This window comes from Pongo pygmaeus, chromosome 7 (genome assembly GCF_028885625.2).
Source record: "Pongo pygmaeus isolate AG05252 chromosome 7, NHGRI_mPonPyg2-v2.0_pri, whole genome shotgun sequence".
Taxonomy (NCBI): domain Eukaryota; kingdom Metazoa; phylum Chordata; class Mammalia; order Primates; family Hominidae; genus Pongo; species Pongo pygmaeus.
In genome coordinates, this window is record NC_072380.2 from 76,645,001 (window position 1) to 76,664,465 (window position 19,465).

Sequence of the window (19,465 nt, forward strand, 5' to 3'; positions counted from 1 at the left end):
TACGTATTAGATGCTATGGTAACTAATTACCACTAGAAAAAAGGATAATACACTTCCCAGACTTTGAAAAATAATCATGAGTTCACTTCCCGGCTCGCAGCACATCGTGGCGGCCCTGCCGGGAGGAGCGAGGAAACGAGTGGAAACCCGAAAATGTGCTCATGGAGTGCAGGAGGTAATGAATCCTGGTCAGGTGAGACTACTTAGTCAAACCTTTAATGAAAACGTGATTCAGATGGAAAGGAGGAGGGGGAGGGAACAACAACACAAAGGTGCCTTTAAACAAAATTAAATTGCAAAACCTGAACATCAGAAACATGAATAGGTTTTCTTTCAATTAAAATGCAGGTAAGACTAAATTATCCACGTGCCAAGCAACTTTACATCAATTAACATTTTTTTGTTGTGTGGGCAAAGTAAATGAGCCCGGCTCCTGCGCTCTCCGTATTGGCATGTACAACTTGAAAGTCTCTGGATTTGCCAAGCCAATGAGCTGCAGGTTTATTTAAATTCGGCCTTTTAAATCAAACTTTAGACACAGTAGATGGAAGGAGGGAAAGAGAAGGAAAAACAAGGAGCCAGTAACTTCAGTTTAACAGTAGAAACAACTCTTAGGGTGAGAGTCTTTTTTGCCCGGCAAATCTCTGGCTCTTCTGATCGACTGGTGTTTAGAACCAAGGTTCCAGTAAACAGGGCTGGGTAGGATAACGAGGAGAGTGTTTGTGCTGGGACCTGGCAGGACTGGAGGAGGAAAGGAGCCGCCTTCCAGCAGGTCCAGCAGCCCTAGGTTGCAAACACACCAAATGACGTCCACGCAGCACTCGCGCCCACCGCGCTGTTTTTGCTTGCGCAGTGCTCCCGAAGGGATTCGGGATCCGCATCCGGAGGGACTCGGGATCCGCATCCGAAGAGCACCCCTTCTCTCAGGACTTCCCCCGGGACCGACGTTTCCAGCCACCCCTGCGGGCGCAATTGTCCTTCAACCGCCAAGTTCCTTGGGACAAAAAGAGAACTTCAGGGGCTCTGCCTCAAACTGTCCTTCGAGGGTGGCTCGAGGATCGGGTTGTCCCCTGTATGGCAGCAGGCATGTGGGTTCACACGTAGCTGCCAGGCTTGTAAGAGACACCCCGCAGCCGCACCAAACCCGAGGCATCCGCGAAAGCGCCCCGGTTTTAAACCCCAAAGAGCTGCTCGCTTCCTCACGCGGCAGGGAAACTCTGCTCGCTTTCCCTGAGGTTAGATTTGGGTTAAATTCTACTAATTTCTCTAAATTACTCGTCTTAACAAATCCAGGAGACTTTCTTAACTATTGCAAAATTATCAAGTATACTAGAATGTGTGTGAATTTTCTTTCTCTTCTCCACTTTTCTCTAATTTAGGCAGTACAGAAGTACAGATTAGAGAGCTCTGAAAGAGAAATGAATGGGTTGGGAAGCCTAGACTGCAGAGGAAAAGAGGATTTGGCAGTTATCAATCCTCACCATCCCCAACCCCACTACATACATGATGGACAAGGCTCACAAGTCACCACCATGCTTGGATGGGGAGTTGGCTTTAATTATGCACAATGTGTTATTCTCCTTCTCAGCCTGGGAAAGAGTTAATTCTTTCCCAAAGACCATAGTTGCCCTTGTCTCCTCAACCTGATTCAGAGATGCAATAAAATATGAAGCAAATTTATAGTCTGTTTCAAGCATTTTATTGCTGTATTTTTAAATTCATATATGCACATATAAGAACTATGATCTGTGAATAATTTGAAATGCTATAGAAGAATGATACATTTTAGATAAAACATAACCATATCTTTATATAAATTGTCTGAGATTAAAATAAAAAAGAAAAATAGATTTCTAATGTGGACCAAACTGAAAAACTAATGACAGCCATAAACTGCTAACCACCCATAAATTAACATCTTCATCAAATGCTAAAATGGTATCAGTGGTTATATAAAGCAATTACTATTTCTCCTTATAAGTTTTAGAATAAAGTTCAGAGATATTTAAAGGATCCGTTATTTACAAATGTTTCTCAATCTTAAAGGTTTCATTTTTTTATTAGGAGGATGGTTGCATCTCAAGTCTCCTGTTAATAGAGGTGTTTAGAGATGAGAATTTAAATTTAAACATAAAAATGTTTCATGGCCTAACCTCATTTTATACATTTATCCTGCTCTGGCAATTACTGAAGAACTTGGTGTAAGGATTTCTCTGTTACATACACTTATCCACTTTTTCAAAAGAGATAAACAATCTCTGATTATGAGAGAGACTCAGTTTTTGTACCTAACTAGTCAAAATAATACATCATGCATTGTCTAATCAAGTAAGTACAGCTACATTTGCCATGTGCAGTCTATTTCTGCAGTGGTACTATGGTCAAAATTCAGATGCCAGACTGACTGAGTCGCTGCTCTCCATCTAAGATTTTGATGAAAGGAAATGATTTTCCTAAGCAGGCCTCCACAGAAATGTGAAGAGTTGGGAAAGAAGAAAGGATATCTATCTATTAAATGCCTGATGTATTGGGAAGCAGGGTCAGTTAATACCTGCGTCTAAATAACTTACTTTAATTTCCTTTGGAGAAGCATCAGACGTACATCTCTTTAAAGTGTAGATTTCTTAAGAGAGTGAACTTAAGTAAAATCTGTAATTATTCAACAAAGTAAGCTCCTTTAAAAGTTTACAAAATTACGGTTTATGAAAACAAAACAATTATTTGGCCTATGGAAGATGTGGGTAGCTCACACACTCAAACTATCCCTGCTCCTCTGTTGGATTTACAGCATGTTGTCCCGTGGAGTAGTTGATGTGGACGATTATCCTCAAATATCAAGAATTGACTAAGATCTTGAACTGGTTAAGTTCTAGGACCACTCCTTAATTTAATTTTCTGCAAGCATTGTTTAGTCCGAGTACCTCCTTCTTGAAAAATAAAAACTGTTTGTAACTTTTCTTTAAGTCTAAACTTAGTTCAAAATAAAAAGTTTTTTTAAATGTGTAATTGCTCAGTATGAAGAAAGTACTACCACATGTGTAGTTTTCACTTATAAAACATTCAATGATTACAAATACTTTTAACGGTATTCCATTTGACGTAGAAAACAAATACATTTATAAAACTTTAAATAAACTCATTAGTCCTTAGAATTACGGAATTGAAGTAATTTCATTCAAACCTTAATTTTAATATAAAAAACAAAAGCATTTATTAAAAAGTTTGGTATCTATCAGGCAATAATAATACAGATTTTTTGTTAACTACGATGGCTAGTTCTTAGAAATAAAAGTTATGTGTAGTAAATATTCTCTTGCATACAAATAAGAATCTCCAACTAATATGTTTCATATTTAGAAATGTTTAAATCTGACTCAGTGATGAATCGTTAGATAGTAATACCTTTACCTGTTATTTCCATTCCTCTAGTTTCTCCTGTGAGCACAGTTTGCTGTAAGGGAAGTAAAATACTTCATGATTATATCTCTCAACATTTACTTTTTGTGTAGTCTGTGATATATCATGTCTCTCCTTATAAAAGTAATCAACAGTAAATAATTAACAATAAACAACAGTAAACAGTGTCAAGCACTTTTCAAAAAACACAGCACAGCCATTGGGCATTTTTTTATCCTGAAAAGAAAATACACATTATTATTCACATGATCATTGCTAATTCTGGAAGGTTCTGCAAATCTAGAATAAAGTTGAAAGCAAAAGATGATTATTTCACAGGTTACCTATTTAGTGACATAATTTATCCCAGTTGGTAAATAAACAATACTGAGCTGACTAGTTCAAATGAACAGGAACACCTTCTAGCCGACTTCTCACAGAGTCTCAGGCCAGTTCCCGTAAAATGTTAATGACTCACACCAGTGTCTCTGAGAAAAGCCCAGTGTCCCAGTAAAATACTGTACATAGGGTTACTAAAAACCCACATTTCATTTTCATCACCACCATTCTGTAGTATATGCTTTATTTACAATTTATTTTAGTTTTATGAACAAATAGAATACTGTCCAAATATTACCCAGCTTTATTCATTATCTGGGGTAAAGAGAAGAGATCTGCTGAAGACAAAGATTACATCTACTGAAAACTCTCTCCCATTTATTGTGCTTATACTTCTGTCCACACTAATAGTGATAATTAAGAATTGTAACCTAGCCAGGTCAGCCTGCCTAGAATAAACATTTTAAAACTTAGTGATATTTTTTTGAGTTTGTTATTTTACAAATAAATAATAAGTTAAAATATATTGAAACATACTCTGAAATAGTTAATATACTTTCAGGAGCGCATCAGATGATAAGAATATATGTGTACGGGGGCAGGAAATGGAGATGAGGAGATATTCAGAGAGCAAAATTATTTTCCAAATAATTTTCTTTTGTAATCAAATCTTCTGTTATCCAACATGTTCCTAGTAGGACAGTAAAGAGACATAATCAGTCATCTGTGCTTTAAAAGTTAATTTATTAAATTTTTGTTGTACATAAAAGAACATTAAGTATTAGACTTGCAAAGTACTTGCATTTCTTATCTGACATCTTTTAAGACAATTTGATTCATTGTAAATCCACATATATGTCATTTTAAAATCAAAGATAATATTAAACAAATAATTTCAGAAAATTGTTTTAATAATATACAGCACTCCTCTTTCTAAAAATATTTTAAAACATAAGTATTGACAAATTATAACCTATTTTAAATTGTGTAGAGTTTTTCATGTATTAAATTTATTTTACTCTAGCAAGTAGTATAAACAAAATAAACATTTAAGCCAAAAAGTTCAAACATCAATGATCACTGATTTAGATAAACAAATGAAGTAGAGTAATAATTACTTTAGATAAATACTAAAGAGATTTATGTGATCATTCATTATAATTTAAAATAGTGCTACAGAGAATGTCATCTTGGCTTGCTAACTTTTTCTTAATACAGTATGTTAATGAGTATCTAATTATGCAATGCAAGTAAATAATAGTTTGCAAGATTGGCAAATTTAATAGGTTAAAAAGTGCACATTCTAAGCGCATGTAATTCTTGTTCACATAATTATTGCCATTCTTTTATACTAGGATCAAACCCTAGATAAATTTTGTGCTTTGGTCTTTGAACAGTTTTAAACTTCTACTGTTAAGTTAGAAGTCGCTTGCAGAAAATGTTACCCAAATTATTTTTTATGATAAAATAAGCATTAAAAATGTAGATTTTCAGTATGGAAGCTCCTTTGCCTTAGACTTGTGACCCAAAACTTAATTATAAAATGGAGATGAAGTAAGGAAGTATGCCAGGAAAGCCAAAACAAGGCAGATAAAAGTTTTCTTCTAGGTTGCTTATAAGCATGCCTGATTTAGTGATAGGTAGCTTTTTCTTAACCACTTCAGGGCTTTAGTTTCTGCTGAGTGTTTCATTACTGTTGGTCATTGATATAAAACAATATCTTGGGTAGTAATTATTTCTTTCTTTTAATTCAAAACTTAGGTGAAGCTATAAAAATGAAAAGATGGGGGCGGGTGTGGTGGCTCATGTCTGTAATCCCAGCACTTCGGGAGTCCGAGGCGGGTGGATCACCTGAGGTCTGGAGTTCGAGACCAGCCTGATCAATATGGTGAAACCTTGTCTCTACTAAAAATACAAAAATTGGCCAGGCATAGTGGTGGGTGCCTGTAGTCCCAGCTACTCAGAGGGCTGAGACAAGGGAATTTTTTGAACCCAGGAGGTGGAGGTTGCAGTGAGCTGAGATCACGCCACTGGACTCCAGCCTGGGCGACAGAGCAAGACTCCATCTAAAAAAAAAAAAGATGGGATTTTACAATATATAATATAGTTTTAAAAAATTCTAAGCCTCAATGACTATATTTGGTTTTAATTACTTTATCATATTATCAAAATACTGGTTGTATATATTTTTATTGTGTATAATTATACATAGTGATTTCTCATTACAGACCATTACTTTGGAATGACTGATGGAAGGCTAGTTAGAACTAGTGATAAATCAGAATTTTAAAATAGTTTTAAAGAGATGAATTTATCACTTACAACTGCATTTATAATAAATTAGTTGCCTACGTATTGTTTTCTCTAACAAATAGTATGTTCTTGAAGGGGAAGGGCAATCCAGTGTCTAGCATCAATCATATCTAGAACAGAGAAAATGCTCAATAAATGTTTGGTTGAATAAATGAATAATGAATTAACAAATGACTATAAAAAATGGTTCCCTTTAACAATATACAAGAGCAATTTTTTAAAGGCACAACATTGTTTAAGTATCTTCATTAAACTTTGCATTGGTATATTGCATTATACCATAAATCCATACATGTTACTGTGTTTAATCGTTACAATGAACCCTGATGTCAAAGGGCCTTGTTATTTTTATTTTTCAAATGAGGACATTGAAGCTCTGAGAGGGAAACTGTTTAATAATAAGCCAGTTATGTCACAGCCAGAATCTGCATCTTTTAACTGATTTGTCCAGGACATTTTTTTCTATTTGTAAATACTATTTAGTTACTGGATTTAACACTGTCACAAGACTCTCAATGTTTTGTTTTGGTTCTACTATTCATTCCTTTTATGTAATCTTTTCTCAACCATTTCATTTATTCTTACTTCCCATTTCTAAATTCCTGTACACATTTCCAATTATAAAATAAGCAGAAATTGGAATGGAATAATTTCCTGTGTTCTCTGTGCCTTAACATCACAAAAGTGTACCACTAAGTTGAATTTAAAAATATGGAACTTCCACTTTAGGCAACATGGCGAACTAGACGTCCAAGTACAAAAAGGACAGAGTATGCTTTGTGGTGGACTAAAGGCTAGGGCCTGGGGGGTGTGTGTGTGTGTAATCCAAGGCCTTTGCATAAAGCCAAGAACTTGCAGAGACAACATACTCAGTAGCTGAACTAGAAAGAAACTATGCTCCACAGAGCAAAACTGTCAGTATATTTGCCTGTCTCAGTCTTAGCTCTGGGTAAAAATAAACAAAAAAATGAACCCCCAAATGTGTCCCCTGTCTATTCCTAATAATATGGTTGCATTCTACCTGATTTAGGGCTAGAAACCACAATACCTATGTAGCGTTCCCTCCCCACTCCCAGATAATCAAGCTGAAATTTTAAGGTGATCTGAGTTTGGTAGTAGTATCAGCAGTCTGACAAATGCAAATACAAATTCTCTCTTGAGGAATGAACTTTAAATCTAGGTCTAAAGATTTTTCAGAGATAAAAATCCAAGGAACATGGGCTCAGTAAACAAGCCATTCCTGGTAACAGTGACAGCAAAACACATAAACTACAGAATTAGGTCCACAAAACACCAATGATTTGGAAATATCAGATACACAATCTAAAACGTTTGCTTCATACAGTTGAAGAAATGAAAAAGGATGTTGAGTTTATAACAAAGGTATAAGATATTATAAAAAATAACCAGCATATATGAAGAACAAAAGGGAATTGTAAAACTGAAAAATGTAATCACTGAACTTAGCAAACTCAGTGAAATGGAAAACCTGAAGGTTGACAAGCTGGAGACTGACACTCTGACTCAAAATCAACCTTGGAGACCCTACAGAATGCAGAGGATTGGATGGATCTGAGCATGGGACATAACAAATTTATAACATCTTAGGGAGAATTAAAGTTATCATGGACTAAATGTGTGTGTGTGGGGGGGGGGGGCGGGGGGGGGGGGGCTTGGGGACAAGGCTTTTAGCAGCCCTGGGCTGAGATGGTTAGGCACAGTAGTGTGAGGATAGGTGATGGGAAAGCTTTTAAGTTCTGCTGTGGCCTCCATCCCACAATAACTGTCCCACTGACAGTGTCCATCACTGGGTAACTAGATCATTAAAACATAATGTGTGCACATCATGGATTGCTGTGCAGCAGTTAGAAGCAATAGATTAAATATAATAGTATACTATGTATATACTACAGAAATATGAATATATCTTTAAAATCACAGAGCTTCATAAGAAAATTAGGAAGACTATAACTTACGGAAAATAGGTACTCAAGATAATATATGTTACATGAAAACATACACATACCAAGACATGCATCAAACACATTAGAATATTTGCCTATGATATTAGGAAGGGGTATGAAAGTGGGTATTAGGGACAAAACAGAAGTAAATAAAGCCAGAGGGACCTTGTTAGAACCAATTATAATTGTGTATCATGAACTAAAGAGTATAAGGAGAATGATCACTCAACTCGATAAACCTGAAGTTAAAACAAAAAGAAGGAATAAACAAACTCAATGGATGAGTTGGAGAGATTAGATATACTGTTCAAAGAAGTAACTGGAAGAGACATCTAAAGAAATTACATGGAGTGTAAGTTAGAGATACAAAGTGTGGTGAGAAAAGATCAAAGGATGTATGTAGAATGAGAGGATCTAATGTAGAGTGTGAGAACAGTAATATTCACAGAGAGAATGGCTGAGAAGATTCCATACTTGATGGGAGACACCTGTGCTCAGACTCAAGCAGCAGCAGGACATGCAAGCATGAGAAACAGAAAGAAACTAAGAACATCAAAGACAAAGAGGAAATGTTAAGGTAGTCAGAGAGAAGAGACAGACTGCCTATTGAGTAATTAAACTCACTAACGGCTATCCACCCAATAACAACAATGGATACCTTAAGAATGGGCAATATCTTCAAAGTGCTGTGAGGAAATAACTGTCAATCTAGATTTGTGCATCCAGCAAAACCATCTTTTAAGAAGGAGAGTAAAAATAAAGACACACTAAATCAAGCAAAAATAGAATTTGCACCAGCAGACCTTCACTGAAGGAACATTCAGAACATGTACTTCAGGAAGGATAAAATAAATGCTAGACTATCTTATTTACTTATTAAGAATGTAAATATTTTGTAATGTTATTTTTAAAGTTAGTTTCCTTTTCTCAAAACAGTAGCAAATTTCTGAAATATTAGAAGTTCCAATTAATGAAGCATGAATTAACTGGACTTTATTACCTGCCTTGCCTGCTTATATATTGCATCACCATTTATATCAGATGCCAATCATGTGGTACTCTGATATTAGAATCTTTGAATTACTGGGCTTGGTGGTACATGCCTGTAGTCCAGGTTTCCAAGGGACCAAGTCAGGAGGATCACTTGAGGTCAGGATTTGAGACCAGCCTGGGCAACACAGCCAGATACTGTCTCAATTGAAAAAAAATCTTTGAATTATTGACACAATGCTGGATGTGTCATATGAAATTACACTGCATTACATGATGTTGTAATTCAAAATAGAACACATGAACTCCAAATCCAAAAGGTGAGACATCAAAACCAAATACTATATCTAGCTTCTCAGTTTATATATATGAAAGCATTTAGGAAAGGGTTAATTGCAATATTTGCATAACCTGTATAGTTTATACTAAAGCCAAATGATATAATCAATGCTGTAATTATTTCAACATTTGCTTCCATAATAAACCTAATACTAATGTCTAGGGCAATTTCTGAATATATAATAGGTTCTGTGTTTTCTTATACATTAAATCTTATCAGTATCTAACTTGAACATGAAAGGTCTTATGTAACCAGAAATTTTGTTCTATTGAGCCATAGTATACAAAGTAATAAGGAACATTTATGCATGATTAAATATTGAAGTGAAGTTGAAGCATTTAATCTACTGCGAAACTTGTTTAATGCACACATACCCTGGAAATATAGGTATTATTGATACTATACTTGAAGGGAACATTTTCATCCAGTGTAACTCATGGAAGTTCAATTTCCTTCTGTGAGAATTTGGAATTTGTTAGACTGTGTCCATTTCCAGCACAATTTTCTAGTAGTTCAAAGTGTAATTTTACATATTAGAGAATAATTTGAGTGATTTAAATTCCACAGTGCACAATCTATTGGTGTGAAGGTACATTTATTATAACAGGTGAAAATCACAACAAGGAGAAACTAAAAAAACAACAACAACCCTGTTTTGAGCCTACCCTTAAGTTGATTTTGATGTCCATTTTCCTGCCACCATCCTGTTTTATATTATGATAGGCTTTGTGACTAAGGACAAACTGGATTGATATCAGATAAAATAGAAATTAGCACTTTTTAAACAAATAAATCAATTACATTTGCAGAAATTAAAAAGAAATAGATGAGCTTAGGATGTTTAGGGTAATTTTGATAGATTTATTTTCTTTCCTTTTAGCTTCTCTAAGATTTCACTTTGTATCTAAATAAAACCTCAGAATCTGGATACTGAATACCAAACAACAAGCGGCTGTAGTTTAGTCCTATGGGCTTATCATCAATTATTTCTAAATCAAAATAAGTTAAAAGTATAACCAACAATTGCTTTATTTCCATAAGTGCAAAAAATCGGCCTGGACATTTGCTGGTTCCAGTTCCAAACGGCATTAGGTAACACTTCAGCTTTTTCCCTCTTTTGAAAAAGGTGGTTTTCTTCTTACCATCTTCTATAAAACGATCATATCTAAACTCCTGTAAGGAAGAATACAGTGTTAAAATTAACATTTTACATGAAATAGTTTGAGTTCAAGTCCACAAAGTTGCTAGCTCTCTCTGCCTGTCTTAAAAAGCTCCTTTTAATCAGGTGAACACCAGAAAAACTTGGCTGAGTGCAAATTAAGTATGAACTTTCAAAAAACTCAAATATTACTAGGAAATTACTTCTCCCATATCAAAGTGAAATCTGAAAAGCTGTATGACTTTTTTTCTCCACTTGTATTTTTCTCCTAAGTTGAGCTTCCCAAGTATAGTGGCAATATCGCTATTTTTGCTCCCTAAGGTGGGTCCTGACATATGGGCACTTGATTATACCAATGTTAGGTAGAAGGCAAGGGCTCTGGTGAGACTGCCATTGTTACCCGGGTCTGATGAATCCTAACTAGCCACAGGAGCTGCCTAACTGTGGATTCCTAATTTGAGTTTCTCTTATGCCTTCCCCACCAGCTACTGATAGATGAGAACTATGAGTTTAGGATCCGGTGCTGATGTTTGGATTAAACAAATATAAAATCATAAGATTCAGATAAAGCACTAGGGAGGAACTAAGCCCCCAAATCAATCTTGTTTGTTTTTTGATGTTGTAGTTAATTTCTTCTATGAAAGTTCTATTAAAATCAGCTCTCTTTGAGTTTACTCTAGGGTGGCAGGTGTTTCTGATATGTTTTCATAAATAAGTTATATTAGTTTGTTACAGGAAATCATGGGACTGCTTTACCTAGAGTGTTGGGCCTGCCATCTTAATTTTGCCTTGCTGCCAAAGGGTTATGGTTTAACTCTCACTTGAATTTCTTAGAGGGGACTGAGTGACCTTATTTTAGCCTATGGTGAATTAAGCCATTGATTAAATTAATGTCCGTGGCTTGCATGGAAACAACCAAGTATTTCTTGTAGTTGGTGCTCATTAACATTAGACCTGCTCACACACAACTTTGATATGAACTACATGAAGTCAAATGCAAAAAAGTAGGTCAGATCCAAAGCATTTCAGGTTAAGGTGAAAACCTTGCAATATGTGGATAGATTCTGAATTCATTAAAAATGATTTAATTTTCTCACTCAAAGTCAGTGTTGTTAATGACAGTGAACCATTTCCTTTAAAAGTATTAGGTTTGTCCTCATTTATGTAGAACACTTATTTTGATAAGTATTTGACCTTAGAAAAATTCTCAGTAGTTCCCATTTCCTTCCAACTTGCAAGTGGATGCAATGATAATGGCAAAATTTATCTGCATTTTTATAACTGCTCAATTCCTGATAGCGAATATTTGAGCCCTTTAAAACACGTATTTTACCATAGTTCTGGGATGTATCCAAGCAGTATTTAATCAATGCTGAATGAACAAGGACACCCTTTGTTGACATACAAGGTCACTGGAGATAGAGTTACTAAATGTAACACTCTCCTGGGGAACTTCTTCCATTCCTGGGGCTCAGGCCTGCTTGCCTGAGCTTAGTCCTGCTGCTTCCTCCTTCACGCTGACCAATCTGAGGAGACTGGCCCTCTATCCAAGAGCTCCCTACCTAAACCAAATCAGTTTAAGTGAGCTTTGCTATGATATGATTTATTAGGAAGCCTCTCACTGTAGCCCCACTGGTTGAGCCAGCAAATGCAAAATGAAAACTTAGCTTGGATTATGACTTTTTAGTGTCTTGATATAACAAATAAGCCAGAAATCATGATGGTTTTCTGGTTCCTCTTTGTGAAAATGAATGTGCTAACCTCTGAGAGGCCCACAGCCAACACGTGATGCAGGAGTGCTCCTTACCCATGACCTTCAGCTAGTGTTTATATTCAGTTCCCTCAAATTTCTACTCAACGAGTAACACCATCCCTCTAGTTTCCAGGATGTTCTATTCAATTTTCTCATAGTAAACATCTTAGAAATTCCTATTCGGTTGTTTATTTTATGAAACTAAAATGGAAATGGCCACTGTCTTTAGCTCTGTGACCAACACCAAGTTCAAAGGGTGCAGGAGCATAAATATATTTTTAGTTAAAATTTATTTGCAATTTGCCCTGTTGCCTAGGCATGGAAAACCTAAGCAGGAACCAATGTTAAGAAGGGCCTGTGTCAGCTGCTAGGGATATAGTTTTGTTTTAGCTGAAAAAGGAAGGGGTATAATAACCTCACCACTGAGATTCTGGGGTCACAGTGACACAGAACAAAGGTACAGGAAGCTCAAGATGTACCCATTCATTTGGAAAAACTTAAACTTGGAATTCATCAAACTGGTTGAAATTCTTTTTCTTTTTTTTTTTTTGGAGACGGAGTCTCGCTCTGTCACCCAGGTTGGAGTGCAGTGGCGTGATCTCGGCTCACTGCAAGCTCTCCCTCCTGGGTTCACGCCATTCTCCTGCCTCAGCCTCCCAAGTAGCTGGGACTACAGGCACCCACCACCACGCCCGGCTAATTTTTTGTATTTTTAGTAGAGATGGGGTTTCACCGCGTTAGCCAGGATGGTCATGATCTCCTGACCTCGTGATCTGCCCGCCTCGGCCTCCCAAAGTGCTGGGATTACAGGTGTGAGCCACTGTGCCCGGCCGCTGATTGAAATTCTTTACAGTGACCATAATAAGCTTGTTGCTTCACAAGTAAAGAGAGTCAATTAAATAGATGAGAATAGAAAAATAACAAGAGAAGGTATAAGACACGGAAGTTCCTCATTGTTCCTCTAATGATTGTTGCAGTTGACTCCCCAACATTGTTCTTCTGAATAAAATTTGTCTAGGCACTTGGTAATTACATTGTTCTGGTCTCTGACTGGTTTGGGATAGAATTGTGAAACAATCTGGTGAGTGCTACAAGGGAAAAATCTATGGGGGCATCTAGGAGAAGTCCCCTTTCTGTGAAGAAAATAAAACAAAAAGAAATGTTTGATTACCTTTCCACCTCTGGACCTCATCATGTGTGACTATGATGTCTGGAACTGCTACCAGGCTAAAGACAGAGCTAACCTACAGGAGATGGCAGAGCCAAGAAATCCCAGGAGTTTGGAGCTATCACATTTTCTTATTTATCTCTGTATGTTTAAAGCCTTCAACACAATGCTATTCTCATAGTAGAGGTTCCATATATGTTTGTTGAATTAATGAATAAATACATGAGAAAAAAGTATATTTTAAAAACCATTTTCAAGCTTTTGAAGAAAACATAGATATTGAATGAGTAAATAAATATGTAGAGTATGATGAGTCAATGAATATTCAGTGTTTACAAATAGTAGAAAATTGTATAATATTGAAGCACTAGAAATCAAGTTTGGATAGAGGACACAATTTTCTGGATAGAGAAAAGATTTTGGTATTCGTGACAAAGGAAGATTGCATAACACCCTAATTTGTGTTCTCCAAATACTATGTTTAGTTCAGTTCAACAGATTTTTTTGGAGCACTTCCTGTATGTAAAGCATTGAAGTTACAAGGCATAAAACATGGTCTTGCTGAAGTAGGTGACACACAATAGGATCATGTCTTGAATCCACTCAATTCATAATTTTGGGTATGGGAATATAAATTAGACAAATATAAATTAGACGAAAGATATGACTTTCTCATAATAAAAAAAGTCAGTGTTTTGAATGGATGGCTAAGGAACTACACTGTTGCCCCTTAGCAAGATGGCAGAGTACAGAAGTCCCTTTTTATCTTCATGACTTGGGTTCAAATTGGTAGTGTGCTGCAGACAGTTTGACCAGCTTGTCAGAGTATGCACATCTCTTCCTGACTCTCTGTTTAGGGTCTTCACATTAGTAACATGAAATTGGCCAAAGGGGTAGTTTATACCATGAAAATTGACAAACACTACAAATCAGGGCTCAGAGCCCTGGTTTACCAGCACACTGCTAGTTCCAATATGGTAGGTATGAAGTGTCAATTTGTTGGTATGGCAGAAACCTTTTCTCAATAGGAAGCACCTGACTATGAGAAATTAGCTATGTGACAGGGGTGAGTCTCTATACTGCAAGTTTGTAGGGGAAGAGGCCTTTTTATTTCTTTGTCACTCACTATGCCCATCAAAGTGATTCCTGGATAGTAATTAATTGATATATGTTTGTTTCCTTTAAGTCTACTATGGCAGCATATATGGCAGCATTTTGCATATATGCAAAATGGAATCATTTTGCAATACAGATAAAAAATTATTGAGAGTACTTCTTCATCTGTCATGTCATTCTAAGAACAGTGGCAATAATCAAAATAATAATTGGTACCACAATTCTTTTAGTGATTTAGAATTTTTTCAAGGGCTTTCAAATTTATTAATCATTTTATTATCTCAACAACTCTAAGAAGTAGATAGGGCAGACTTGCATTAGGTTAAACAAACAAGATCTTTCATCTTCAGAGCTTTTGGGGGACATTCCAAAGGCTTTGGAATTACATTGTTATTTCACCATTGTTTCTTTACCTACATGGTTATATAACGCATTGCCATCTTAAATGTCTGACGTTTTTTCCCTATAAACCCCACAATGTCACCAGGTTTCCCTTTATTCCTCAGCACCTCTGGACCTAGGAAAGCCAACAAACAGATTTAGATTTGATCTTCTCTATGGAGCTTCTCTATAGCTCCAGTTCTGTATCTTGCATTGTGGCAGAAAAGAAATCATCACTATTTACTACTGAGCCACCTGAATGGCTAACATTACAATAAGTTAAACAACCAATATTCAGGGAAATAATAATTCTTAATATAGAGGTTACATGTTGGTAGCTTATAGGCTCAATTAAGTCCCCAAACACCTTTTATTTATTGTAAGATATTGTGTTTTAAACTTCATTTTTCCAAATATTTAAAAATTCAAACCTTCATCCAAAAGTCTATTTTTTCAGGTTATTTTAAATAAAAAATCAAAATGACCTCACCAAACTAGGTCTAAATGCTTGCAAGAGCTGAGGGCTAGTTCAGAAGTAGCCAGTGGTCCTATTTAGATGTCTCCTGGCATCTCCTTTTGCCATAGTTCTCAACACTCCTAATAGTATTGCTATATTTGTACACAAATCACTTCTTTATTTGATCCATTTAGGCCCAGTACATATGTTAATGTGCAATATCTGTCCTGATTTAAAATTATAACTGAAGCATATTTTCACTCTCAGTACATTTATCTATCCAAGCATCCCCTTATTTATTCAACTTATGTGTACAGCCTCCTGTGTGCTAGGCACTGAGAATACAGAGATGGGAATGACATAGTCCTTCCTCTTCTGGAGCTTACAGCATATGGGAGCAAGGACAAGTAAATAAATAATTGCAAAATACTGTGTGTTATGCCCCCCTACAAAGGTACACACAGGCCACAGTGTGAGCAATGGCAAATTCTCTGAGGAACGAGGTGGAAATCAGGCACACTGTCAACAAAGAGGTGATTAGGTGATTCCTGTGGAGTAGTTTGGAGCTTGCTGGGTGCACAAATAAGGAGAGGCATTCCAGGAATAGGGAGATGCAGATCCAATAGCTCTCAAGTATGATGCAAGACCATGGCCTGTCTTTGGAATGCCAAATTTTAGAGTCTTTTGGAGCTTGGAAATTCTGAAACCATGCCTTGTTGCGCTGGGAGAATCTGTGTGCTGCTGAGGCTCTTGTCTCTCTGTCTTCCAAGAATAACTATCCCTGTATGTGCCTTCCTTATATTTTTGGCCTAACACCTATTGCCTGTTATCAACATCTGAGGCTTGGTCTTCTCATTCAAGGTATGTTGGATACAAAAGGCAGGTAGTAATGAATGTGTCTCTGATGAGCTCCTGAACCATGCTCTCAGCAACAAATGGCTCATAGTAGACTTTTCCAGAACTGTCTCCTTTTCTTTACTGTTAATATATGGTGGCTTGGGATGGGCATCTGTTTTAAGAGCACCTGTAGCATCTACTTATTGCCATATGAAGTTGTTAAGAATCAAAGGAATAACCAATATGTCTGAGAGTGGTAGTCACTCAGAAAATGTTTATACAGTGAATGATAAAACCTTCCCAAATTCTATAAAACTGGCTCTGAGATATATCATTTTTTTTTCTGTGCCAGATATTATCAGCATTCTCCAACTAATTTTGAGGAAACAATGGCATGACAATAAATTAGTTAATTTTAACATTAGTCAGTCATAATTGGCTAATGTTAAATCTAGTAAATAATAGAGAGCGCTCATCAACTCATGTTAAAGCTACCCTAATGATGCTAAATCAGTATTCACAATATTGCAATTTTGTTCTGCCACAGATTTTGTATGAGGCAAGCCCTTCTGATTACTATTTGATTTATTATGTAAAGTTTGGGCATTGCTATTGAGTATTCCAAAAGAAAAAAATATAAATTAGCACACTTTCGATTTTTAACTTTGAGTTTTAAGTTCCTAAAAGTCTAAATCAAGGTATTTTTCATCATGAGGGTAGGACATAAGAGGAGTGCAAAGCACAGTGATATAAAGACAGTGGCAATCTGGTAAACATTTATTGTTTCTTGATAACACTAACGTTGATTTTACCATCATGATATGAATAGTAAACTTAATGACTAGTGGAATAATCACATAATGAAAATAGTAAGTTGAAATTAAATAAATGCAGAATTGTAGATAAAAATAAAAATTAAAAATATTTTCCAGATATTGGATATTGGCTATTCATTTGCCCTGTTTATTGAATATAATTTTGTTCTTTGATACTTACAAATGTGGAGATAAAGCCTGTTGTTTGCAGAATGTTCCTTCACTTGCTAATACTCTGCAACCTATTTGTTATTGTCATTCATACAATGTCCCTCCTTCTGAAATACACAGAAACTATATGTACACTCCCCCCACACTTAAGTCATTCACCTTTGCTGCTGAAATAAATGCAAATTTTCTAATTGTATTTGAATCTGCTCTCTTGTTAATTTTCAAAATTCAACAATATTGTAATCCAGCCTGGATGCAAAACATCTATCTTAGAAACTAGATTTAGAGGTGGTCCAGCTATGAACTGCTCAAAAAGAGCAGCACAATTTCTCTTTGAAAAAAGGCATTTTACACACAAAAACTGCTGCAGCAACATTACTTCCTGAGACACACAGGCAGAATAGGACTGCATTCAATTTGCATGCAGGTGGTGAATCTCTGAAGTGGTATTAAGGGATGAACCAGGGTGGATTAATTTCCAGTCTTTGATATTCATTAACTCCAGCTTCAGAAAAAAACACAAGGCGATGACACAATTACCCTCAGAGCTTCACCGGTGAGCAGCAGCTTTACAATCTCAAGTTCATAATGCCATACTAATTGATCAAGAAGGGGCACATACCTTTCATAAGAGGTGGAAAAGTATATGGGCTTAACTATAGCAATGATACTATTTGACTTTGGAACAGTCAACCTCACTTTGGAAACACTTAGCAAAATAATTATTATCATTTATTCTCTAAGCCACCTGTCAATAGCTAGCCCTCCATAGTTTTCAATAATTCTCCACCAAGCAAAATGAAATTTTGGCCAAAACGTAATAGTGGCCAAGGCGCAATGTCCATTTCATTTGAAGCAACTAGCATTTAGTCTCATCACTGTATTTCTCGTTATAGATCATGAAACCTTTCAAAGATATCCTTAGGGAACACTTCAGTAAAGAGGAAAGCTTTCTTATTAGGAGGAAAAGCAGAAACCATCAAGCTGCCTCAAACCCCTTCTGGACCAAAGTGGTAAGACGAAGAGATAGATGGAAGAGGAATGTGCCCGCAGGATCTAAGAAGTAGCAATCATAGGCGTGATGTTTACTTACCTCTGGAGCTTCAAAGATTTCAGGGTCACCATGTAGGATTGGAGGAAAGATGGCTACCAAGTCTCCCTTTCGCACACAGTAGTCCCCAGTCTCTGCACTGAGAGTCAAATCCTCCTCAACAAAACGAATGGTGGTTGAATATGAGGACAGTCGTAAAGCTTCAAAAATGGTGCTTTCTGAGGGAAAAAAACAAACGATAGCTTATTAAGATAGGGCTGGTCCTGAAAAGTGCTCTCAGTTTGCAACAAAAGCTCATTACTAATAGCCTTGATTGAAAAGGAAACCGTTTCTTCATCACATACATTGAGCGCCAAGAGGGAGCCAAGGGTGGCTGTGCACAGGATGTGAGCAGGGGCAGTGGTCTGGCTCCAGCAAGGCTTGGGGGCATTTCACAGGTAGAAGGCAGCAGTGTTGTACCTGGGCAGAAAGTCATTAAGATTTTGTAGGAGAGGATGATCTGCTAGAGAGGAATGTTGTGTTATGGGTATATATGTTTGAAATTAAAACCATATCCCAGTTAAAATACACAGCTGGTGAGTCATTCCACAAAACTTTAGAAGTCTGATCCTTTAAAGCCAGGCTTAGCCATTTAATAACCACTTAGGCAGTTAATAGTAAAGTAATTGTAGTAGTGCTTTCTGAGACAGCTTAACACTTAATTTCTTTTATGCTAGCTGTAAATAAAATGTGAGTCAACATTTGCTGGAAAATTTTCAAAAGGAAAATATTTTTAGAGGATTCAGAAGAAAACCATATTTTCCTCAGCATCCAGGGAGAATAACAGGCACCATCATATCCTGGAAGATTCCAGAAGCCGAATGTCCTTCCTTTCCCAGTGGCCTTCACCTTTTGCTCCTAGTACGACAGATTTTATGGCTAATTTCCGGCAATTTATCCTGGCAGTTTGAGGAGGAATTCCTTTGGGAATAATATGCATAATTTGCATAAATCATTCTGATAGCATGCATATCAGCGTGTAGCTCCTGTCTAGGTCTGCATCTCTCCCTTCATAATCAAAACTGACTATGTTTCCACCAGCATGAATGGGTCCTAGAATATAAAGCTTGATTCTCTCTAATCAGCAATACGAAAAAAAAAGGCCCAAATGGAGTTTTCTCCCCCTTCACATGATAACAAATGGTCGTGTTTATGACTTGCAATTTAGAAATCACA

At 36.5% G+C, this 19,465-nt stretch overlaps 1 protein-coding gene across 2 annotated transcripts in view; it reads right to left on the reverse strand.

Moving 5' to 3' along the window:
- Positions 1–9,918: 9,918 nt before the first annotated feature.
- LOC129042540 (cytochrome P450 7B1) overlaps positions 9,919–19,465 on the reverse strand; it is a 205,857-nt gene continuing 196,310 nt past the window's right edge. For both annotated transcript variants that reach the window (XM_054498732.2, XM_054498734.2), the window contains 2 exons: positions 18,293–18,468; positions 9,919–10,515 (listed from right to left, as the gene is read on the reverse strand). In XM_054498732.2, the coding sequence (XP_054354707.1) occupies positions 10,228–10,515; positions 18,293–18,468 (464 nt within the window). In that variant the 3' untranslated portion in view covers positions 9,919–10,227. The remainder of the gene's footprint in view (positions 10,516–18,292; positions 18,469–19,465) is intronic.